General features: G+C 34.8%; 1 protein-coding gene across 1 annotated transcript in view; it reads left to right on the forward strand.

The window, feature by feature from the left end:
• stxbp4 (syntaxin binding protein 4) overlaps nt 1–8,729 on the forward strand; it is a gene marked incomplete at its 5' end in the record, with an annotated part of 32,494 nt that extends 23,765 nt beyond the window's left edge. The window contains 4 exons of the mRNA XM_016252297.1: nt 609–658; nt 2,134–2,276; nt 6,983–7,040; nt 8,054–8,729. Coding sequence (XP_016107783.1) covers nt 609–658; nt 2,134–2,276; nt 6,983–7,040; nt 8,054–8,162 — 360 coding nt within the window. The remainder of the gene's footprint in view (nt 1–608; nt 659–2,133; nt 2,277–6,982; nt 7,041–8,053) is intronic.
• Between the last annotated feature and the right edge of the window lie 1,789 nt (nt 8,730–10,518).

Consider the following 10,518-nt stretch of genomic DNA (forward strand, 5'->3'; position numbering starts at 1 on the left):
ATATATATATATATTTATATTCCAGAAGTACATGATTCATAGCCACTTCAGTTCTTGCTGAATATGGTTTGTATAGAGCATTGCATCCTGAATGGTTCATTTCGTGGACACCATGCATCGGATACCTGATTTTAATTGCAATTTTACTCTTATGTGAATATGCTTATGTACCTATATACTGTATGTAACCTGTAAAGAAATGGTGTTAGTAATAATAATAATAATTATTATTATTATAGATTTAAAATATTGACCTATACAAGCAGTAGTAGTAGCAGCAGCAGCAGCAGCGGTATTAATAATAATAATCATTTTTATAATAATAATGTTTTTATTATAATCTTCATCATTTATTATTATTATTATTATGGATTTAAAATATTTAACTCTACAACAGTAGTAGTAGCAGTGGTATTAATAATAATAATAATAAATGTAAAAAATGATGATGATGATTGCAAGTAGTAGTAATAATAGTAATATTAATCATATAAAATCAATTGTGTTATTGTTATTATAAATGAAATAGCAGAATGTTGATCTTTATGCAGCATTAAATCTTGCAACTATGGACTAATCTGATCACCTGCATTTTAAAACCCCCACAGGCTGTCCAAGGCTTTTTCTCTGAAAACCAAAGCGGTTCAAGAGGCTATAGGTAAGATAATTATTATCGTACCCCCCGTCAGTTTTTTGTTAAGGTAGATCTAATTATTTGACTGAATTCTAATCTAATTTGAAGTATGCCAGACAGTAATACCACACTTCGCTAGCAACAGGTGTGTGGAAAAGAATGATGTAATAACAAAGACTATTTTCCTTTAGGGACCTTTACACAGTCATTAAAGTTTGCCTTTGATATTCTAGGAGGCTGTGTATTCAGGGTGTGTAAATGGTAACTTTTTTCCAGAGTGAGTCTTCTGCCTTTATTTCTATTATAAGAGAGACTTTGTGGGCAAAAGACAGGGATAGTTAATGACTAGAGGCCAGTACAACACCTTCCTGTGGCAGTGATGTTGATTAGGCCCAATCAACATGGCCTCCTGCAGCCTGTCGCCCCTTGCTCAGCTAGCAGAGCACGTCTGGAGAGCCCTTTTTCCCCTAATGATCACCCCCACTGACTGAAGAGGCCACTGTGTCTTTGTGTATTAGGGCTAAAAAATATTACACATGTCCTCATCAATCAAAATGAAGGCTGTCAGCAATTTGCAGCAAAATTAAATTTTTCTTTATGAGAGAGGTTGCATGAGAACTTGTAAGTCACTCTTCTTTGAATGCATCCAACGAATGAAAGATAGTTATTTACATGCTAAATATGAGTTCATTTCTTATCACTTTTCTCAAACCTTTTTTTTTTAACTTTAAGACTATCATTGTTATCTAGCCCTAAAGATACCATAGAAATTAATGCTTCACACTTGGTTCGCTTGCCTGGTCACTTGACTGATACACTAAAAACGGAGATGAAGACTTGGACTATAAATATTCAAGACTTGGACTCGGTATACAAACGAACATGGAACAATACATTTATTAATCTGTGTTAATTGTTAGTTAATAAAAAGACAATCGTTCAGTGTCTGTTCATGTTTTTGTTGCTGTTATGTGACGTAGCGGTGTCAGACTAGGGGCAAGATGTGGACTGATGACGTCATCGTTTCAGAAAATATCAATCATCAAATAATACGTCATTAATAGCAGTTCACTTCCGCGATTTGGTACGATTGCGTCTGTGTTAATTGTTAGTTAATAAAAAGACAATCGTTCAGTGTCTGTTCATGTTTTTGTTGCTGTTATGTGACGTAGCGGTGTCAGACTAGGGGCAAGATGTGGACTGATTGAAAATATCAATCATCAAATAATACGTCATTAATAGCAGTTCACTTCCGCGATTTGGTACGATTGCGTTAACTTCAGCAGTGAACCGTAATGGAGGTCACATGAACCGTACCCCAGACCACCCATAGTTAAGCGGACTCGGGTACGGTTCGCGGGTGCGCACCCGAGTTCGGAAGACCGCATTCACATCAACCAACCGTACCGAACTCTGACGTCACAGTTAGGTTAAGATTAGGTTATTACTGAAACCGCTTACAGTTGTTTAAATAAAGGATTGTGTGTTTTGTTTTTCAGTTCTCCCAGCGATCCAAAGTTGGCCAATCTGTCTCAGACCTTGCCATCTCGAGGTGGGAAGAAACCACCCTGGACAGCATCTGGTCTTGCTGTGGAAGCTAAAGAACTAACTAATACTGTCAGAGGCATTCTAGAGCTGGACTGTAAGTATACAGGCATGTTTTCTGCTTTGCCATGAAAAAACAAACATCACAAAATCTACCTAATTGCAACTGTCTCTCATGTCAGTTTGTCTGACCCTCATGTTGTTGTCTTGACACTGTTTGTGTCATACAAAAATGTATCTTATGGCACCAGCAATTTTAGCTGAACTGGATGAGATGTTATGGTTCAAGGGGGATGCATATTATAATATGTGTAATATTTTGTATTTATCTATAAAATATTACTTACACACACATGCACACACGTCACACACTCTAAGAAACACATTCAGTCTGCTCATTTAGCCATTGCTTTAACTCCTGACTTTAACTAATTCAGCTTTGTAATTCTCAGGAAAATATGTAGCTTACCTTCCAGCAACGTTTGACCTTACATAAATGCATCTAATGACCTGTAGAGGTCAAAACATTGGCAGTCTTTCCGTGATCCCATCTCATTACAAGCCTCTTAAACTAGACACATTTAAACATCATGGTCTCATTCCGACCAAGATTCTGCGTATTGTTCAAATTTATAGAACCTATTCAGATGCAATGGAATATCTTTTGCTTTTTCAGCAGACAGCCTAGTGATCTACATTTAAGTTGATTTAATAATGTGCTTGCTTGTTGAATTTTTCATATCCTGTTTGTTCAGTTACTTATGATGTAAGTGTTTTACATCTTATATATTGTAGAAAATGAGCCAAACCACCTTAATCGTGAAATCTAATCTATTTAGTGGTGTATAGTGAATAAAATTAGGCCAATCTCGTAAGGAAACACAATACAAGGTGCATTTGCTGTTAATACAAGCCTTTTACATCTGATTCACCTCATTGCTGCTATCGTTGCCTGGATACGAAGCTGCTAGAAAGCAATTGGCCACATCTTTGTTGCAACTCTATATCATGTCACAGGCTACACAAAGATATATACCTTTAGAAATGGGTCCTAAATGGGAAAACATGTAAAAGAGCCGTTCTAAGTAGTTTAAAACAATGATCGTTCATGACATCTTGTTTTGACTGACACTGTTTGCTAAATGAAAGCATACTATCTTGTTGGCCTAGTTAAATTGATCCACTTTGTCAAAACATTACTGATAGCAGTCCATCCAAAGCGCAGCTCTATAAACAAAAAATAATACCAAGAGGCTGCTTTTTCTTTTTCTGTATTTTAACACAGGATGTCCAAAACAACCTCATAAAACTCAAAATGAGTCATAAAGTCAATGCCAAGTATTAAAAAAGACCTGATAGGTAGATTGAATAATAATATAGACGGATAGTAATATTAACTGAAGTATCCTGCTCTTTGTATCTCAAGAAAGCAAGTGGGTCGTATTCCTGGTTACAGACCGGCAGGATTTTTCTTGCATGTTAAAGGAAACAGACAGTTCAGGTACACTCTGGAACCCAGACAAAAGAGCATCTCTGGCCTCCTCTTATTCTCTGAAAACATGGTCTCAGCATAAACAGGTTAATCAATGATGGACTTGCTTTTCAACCATTTTTTCTTTGTCAAAGCACTTTTGAATGAACATTATGTGCAGTGAATCTGATTAAATGGCATAATATGTCAGAGAGTTCCTAAAACTTCAAAGCATATTTTCAGGATTGAGGGCTTTAATGTAATATTTTAACAAAAAACATTGAAAAACCCAAATTGGTCAACCATCAATCTGAAGGACACATCCTCCTTACAGGGATAGTTCAGCCAAAAAATGGTAAGTCAGTCATCATTAACTTACCCTTGTCCTTTTCTGTGGAACAAAAAAGAAAATATATTGAAGATTTTTTGTCACTGGGGTCCAAAACAACGCTGTGTATTTTAAAATAAAAATATGATTTGCAAATAGTTCAAATTAATTATCATGGTACCACTTTATATTAAGTGGCCTTAACTACTATGTACTTACATCAAAAAAACAAGTACAATGTACTTATTTTGTTCATATTGCAAAACACTTTTGTTGCTATTGAGGTGGTATAGGTTGGTTGAAGAGTGGGTTAAGGTGTAAGGGATGAGTCAACAGTGCAATTATAAATGCAATTACAGAAATGAATTACAGATATAATTACATGCAGGTATTTTTAAAATGTAAGTACAATGTATAAACATGTATGTACACAATAAGTGCATTGTACCAAATTATTAATTTAAATGTAAGTACATAGTAGTTAAGGGCACTTAATATAAAGTGGGACCAAATAGGTATATATTAAATTGAATATTTATAATATTTAATTCCTTTAAATAAAAAGACCATTACAATAAATAGGATGATTTAACAACTCTGTGTTTGGTAGCTTAAATTTCTAAGGTACCAAATGATGCACAAAAATGGGAGAAAGATGGACAGACGGATGGATTAGAGAAAGATAGAAGACTCGGGGTCAAAGAATCAGTGAAGCTGAGGGAGAGAAGAAAGAGCTAAAGTGATTGCTTAGGGAACAGGGAAACGTGTCCCACACACCTGGCAGCATGTGACCTCTCAGTGAGTGATGCTCACGTTTTGGCTGAATGCATCTCTGCGGGGGAGGACGAGGCAGGCTTTGAGTTGCACATGGAGGGCCATCCTCATCACACCGATTGAAACCAGAGAGAGCAACTCCAGCTCAGCTCAGAGACAGGCAGTGTTCTCCTCACGTGATGGATGTTCTCCCAGCCATGTGACAGGCTGCGTACCACTCATCATTAAGACAGAGGGGGAGACATGCTTTGGAATAAGCATTTAGGATATAATAATTGGCCTTATTTCATCATTTAAATGAAAATTCTGTCACCATTTACTCGACTTCATGTTGTTCTGTATTACTTTATTTCTTCTGCAGAGGACAAATGAAAGCATTTTGAAGAATGTTATCTTCTTTTGTGTTCTCCAGAAAAAAGAAGGCCATACGGGTTTGGAACAACGTGAGGATGATGACAGAATTTTCATACGGTCCCTTTAAGAGAACAGCAAATCAATTTTGGGAGAGTGTCTGCAGCTTGTCCCAATTATATCTGATTTGCTGAGGCGTAATTTGAGGCAGCTGAAATTGTCTTTGCAGTATCATAGTGTTGATCTAGTGAAATCATTCGCTCTTGGTTACTAGAGCAAGGCTATTAGAAAACAAAGAGTTGATTGAATTAAAGAGGCATGTGATGAGCTACTTTGAGTGTTACTGTGTCCCAAGGCTTAAGCAGTAACGGTTGACTGTGGATGCGTCAGAACACTGAATCCCAAAAAGATCTCTAAGCTGTAGAATTTAAAGACTTGAATTGATGGCTACTAAAAATAGAGATGAATGCAAGAAAACAAAAACATTCTGGTTATATTCTAAGAAACTATTATGAAATGAGCATTGAAATCGTTTTTCTTCTCAAGGCTGCTTTAAAGGAAACTGAAGACCTCCCCAATAATTAAAAAAATGGACAAATCGTCCACCCAGTATTTGATATTTGTATGTTTGGTGTTAGGATGAAACAACCAACAGTTATATCGAGTGATGCAAAGTACTTAACCTTTTTTTGTCAAATGTTGCCCTTTTGAATTCGGAATTTAGGCTGAATCATTTACATGATATTTAATAATTGAATGTGATGAGACAAAACATTTTACTGTTTTAGTTTTCGACATATTAGGCATAGGAGTAAGAGCAAATGTGTGCATATTTTAAAATAAAAATATTATTTGTATTAGTTCCAATTGATTTATTATTAATTAATTAGTTTATTTATTATTATTATTATATACATTTTGTATTGTTATTGTTCTTTATTTCTAATCTAAATCTATAATAAATATTTAAATATGAAATGTTCAAGATATTGCCAGTGCCAATGATAAATGTTAAAAAACCTTATTTCGTCCATACATTTTCCACTTGTTCAAATGTAGATACAGAAATTTTACTGTGAATTCCCATAGGTACTAAATTATATGTAGCCAGGGACATTTGTTTGTAGAAATCTGAGAGAGCATGAATTATTGTTTGGCCTTTGTGTGTGAAATCTAGACAGTGGGATACTCTGTGTATTCTTTTTTTATTCTATCACCTTTTTTGAATCAGATCATATTTCTGACGAGAAACCCATTCTAAAGTCATGCCAGGACATTGTGTATGCCAGCAGACTTAATGTCAATTGTACTTCCTGCACGTACAGAGGGAGTGTCAAGATCAAATTCTGTCAGGGATTTGTTACCTAGTATGGTGGCACATATTAATGAGATTCCAGCCTGTGCCATATAAAGCCTTAGTAGTGTCTACTTGCATTTTTTTTTTTGGGCTGATGTCCATTCATTACAACCTTATACACATCAGTCCTCAATCCAAAGCTGTGCATCAAAGATAAAAAGTGCATTTGGGGAAATGTGTATATACGTCCTTAAACGAAAATCCAAATCCAATGGAAGCAAATCTGATTTGCCCCCATTTAATGCTTGTTACACTTTCACTGTGCATTCTTTATTTTTTATGAAAATAGCTTTTCAGATTATGCAGATATGCTGGGACACTTAGCATATTCATTTATGGCCCCATTTCATCCAGTTGCCAGGAAATTCTCACGGTCACTGGCCTCTCAGGATCAAGAGGATCAGCGAGAAATGTTGCAATGCTGTTTTTTATTTTGGCTTCAGACTTCTCCAGTGTCTTGTTTGTTGTCCTCATGTAGAGTAAATGTATCTGATTTCTCTGTCCGTTTTTGTTTTTTCACAGGTTTACCTTTTGGCTGGGATGAGGCGTACACTGCAGATGGAGTGAAGTACTATGTAAAGTAAGTTATGAGTCACTTCAAATACATTCGCAAAAACCAGTTCCTTTGTTTCTGGTTTGTTTCACAAAAGTAAATACCAGTTCTCATGTTTTGAAGGGCACTTCATAAGTTGTTTGTGCAGCATGAGATAAATGGTTTTAGCTACAGTAAACATTCTCAAGAGATACATTCAAAAAGCTGCACTTCTACAACCAAATATTCTGAACAAAATAGCACAAAACCAGCAGAATCTTCATATTGTTATTGACGAAATGTATGTAACCTCTTGATCTCTAAAGAGAGGAAACCAATCTCCCCTTCCCATGAGCATGTTCTTTTATTTGCATAACTTTCAAAACAACCCAGTTAATATTGCAGACATCCATCACTCTTTTGGCACGCAATGCCACACCCATGAGTCCAGCATTCTCCATTACACTCACACCAGCATCACAGCATTCACCTGCATGCTTAAAATATCCCATGCACGTTTCAGATGTTTGGGTTCAGTAGTAATTCATACTTTTATTCAGCAAGGTCAAAAGGGACAGTAAAAACGTTTCCATTGTTACAAGAAAAATCTAGTTAATGCTGTTTTTGAACTTTCTATTAATTAAAGAATCCTGAGAGAAATGTATCATCGTTTCCATGAAAGTATTAAGCAGCACAACAGTTTTCAACATTGAAAAAAATAAAAATAAAAATTGTAAATCTGCATATTTCTGAAGGATCATGTGACACTAAAGACTGAAAATTCAGCTTTGCAATCCCAGGAATAAATTACATTTGAATATATATTAAAAAGGAAAACAATTAATTTAAGTTGTAATATATTATTTCACAATATTAGTCTTTTCCATGTATTTCTAACAAACAAATGCAGCCTTGGTGAGCATAAGATGCTTTTTTTAAGGTACATTTAAAAAATCTTACCAACCCCAAATTTTAAAATGTTAGTGTACATCTTTTTTTATTTCAAAATATTTTACATTTGGTGATGTCGTTTATTAATTTAATATTTCTTTTTCCTCTAGTCATGTAACTCAGACAACATCATGGACTCATCCTGTCATGAGATCTTTGGGTCTGTCAGAACCAGAAGCAAGTGACCAAACCCTGAACTCTCCAGAATCCACAGCCTAGACTAATTCCAAAGACTGTGTGCACTCTTCTGCCAATTTCTGCCCAACTGTTCGGTTAAAAAAAAAGAAAAGCAACACAGCAGCATATAAACATTAAGTGATATGTGCATTATAAAAAAGACAATCAGAAAAAAAATCTCATTCATTAAATGAAAATCTATACACTCTCAGGAAAAGGTACCAAACTGTCACTGGGCCGGTTAGCTTTCAGGAGTACTAATATGTACACTTTTATGTACTAATATGTACCTTTATGGTACTAATATGCACTTTAAAAGTACTAATTATGTACCTTTAGGCGTAAATGAAAAAAAAATTAAAAAATTGAAAAAAATAAATACGGTAAATAGGGGTAAGATACAATCATGTACATTTTAGCTTTTGTACAACTTTTCAGTGACAACTTTGTACCCTTTATTCTGAGAGTGATATTGAAATATGCAGCACATATATCCCAAATACTCCAGCTCTTTGATGGGTTAAGATCTCACATGTGAGTTTTCCCCATTTTTGTGTCTGTCCACTGTTTTTCTGGCATTTTAGGCATTTCCCCTCAGGTTATACACTAATATCTACAATAAAACATGGAACTCTTTTTGTTACCTGTCCGGGTTAGACATTTCCGACTTTCAGAAAAAGTCAAACATAATTGCACTTGTTTGAAGTCAAAGGACGTGGCCTCTTTGGTGAAGCAGGAACTTTGGAAGAGTAAATCAGGATGGACTGCTTCTGTGATGTTCATTCAGTTTGGCTTGTTTTTGCTGCCGCTTTGATCCATTTTCCGAAACTTTTGTTCACAGATTTGTTGAAACAGGAATTTGTTTACTTTTTCAAACTTCCTCAAACCAGCTCTACGCTGTCAGAGTGAAACACTTCTTCGGTTTAATATAATGTAATTGTTCTCCATATAAAGACACATTTTTAATTCTGCTGTTATCCTTAGTGGGCGTTCTAGCCATTATGCATAACTGTGAAAGTGTCTTTTCTTGCATGTGCAATTAGTTCTGCGCTTCCAGTAGAAATGTGAGTTTAACATACCCTAAGCCTTATGTGTATAATTTCTTGGAAAATGACATAACATGGCACATTTGCTTTGTTGTGAATTCACTCTGCCTAACAGCATAAAGTTAGCCTGAGAGACCTAGATCATGAATATATATGTTTTTCCTGTAATGTGTGAATACTTTTGTGGTTCTATTAAAGATCAACTAATAAAAATCCATCTACATTTTTGCTTTTTGAAAGAATATTAGCTGGGTCTGTCTATTTCAGGCTGAGTGTGCACTTCACACACACTTCACACCCTAGGCAAGAAGTATTGATTTTTTTTTTCTCCATAGCAGGTACTGTTATATATATACAGTATAGATGAGTCCAAGGAATTTCAAATCACTTAAATGTTTATATGCTTGCCAGCCTTGCATCTAATACAAAAATAGTCCCTTCAAGAAAAAAAAACATTTTTAATTAACTATTAATTATTAACTATTTCACTAGTCTAAATGCTAAACACTAAACTAATTAATATGCTATTCAGTTGAAATTTATTGAATGAAAACCACAGAGAAAAATATATTGGGAAAAATTTTTACTTTTAAGGACTTGCTGCAAACGTATTATATAAAATTGCACCCATATTACATAGAAAAGTAGAATAAACTATAAATAGCCAATACGTTGGCTATGGAAGCTTAGTTTCCATCATGGGATAAAAAAAGAAAAAAGGTAATTGCAACAATTTATATTACAATTTGGACTTGTTTCTTTGCAGTTCTGAGTTTATATCTTACAACTTTTTATATATTTTTTGGTCGAGAAATTGCAAGATACAAAGTCAAAATTGAGATATAGACTCGTGATTGTGAGAAAAGTCAGAATTGTAAGAGAAAAAGTCACAATTATCTTTTTTATTTTGTATTCTAAGCTGGGGGAAAAACAAAATTGCCTTATGTAAACTCAGAATTCTAAGAAAAAAGTCAGATTTCCAAGATCTGATTTTCCTAGAATTGTGAGATGTAAATTCTGAATTTTGAAAAAAATTTAGAATTGCAAAACGTAAATTCAGAATTTTGAAAAAAGAGTCAGAATTGCAAGACGTTAATTCAGAATTGTGAGAAAAAACGTTTATATTTCACAATTGCTTTTTTTCCTTAGAATTGCAGATTTGTATCTCACAATTATGAGAAAAAATGAACGTCTCGGTTACGTATGTAACCCACGTTCCCTGATGGAGGGAAAGGAGCCATTATGTCGATGCTGACATTAAGGGATTTACTTGAGAGCCTCAATCATCTCTGACTTTAAGAGAAAATGCCAATTAATTTTGGCTAGTGGATTTTGCATACCTGAGCCACTCC

Source organism: Sinocyclocheilus grahami, unplaced genomic scaffold (genome assembly GCF_001515645.1).
Source record: "Sinocyclocheilus grahami isolate Dianchi unplaced genomic scaffold, SAMN03320097.WGS_v1.1 scaffold26.1, whole genome shotgun sequence".
Taxonomy (NCBI): Eukaryota; Metazoa; Chordata; class Actinopteri; order Cypriniformes; family Cyprinidae; genus Sinocyclocheilus; species Sinocyclocheilus grahami.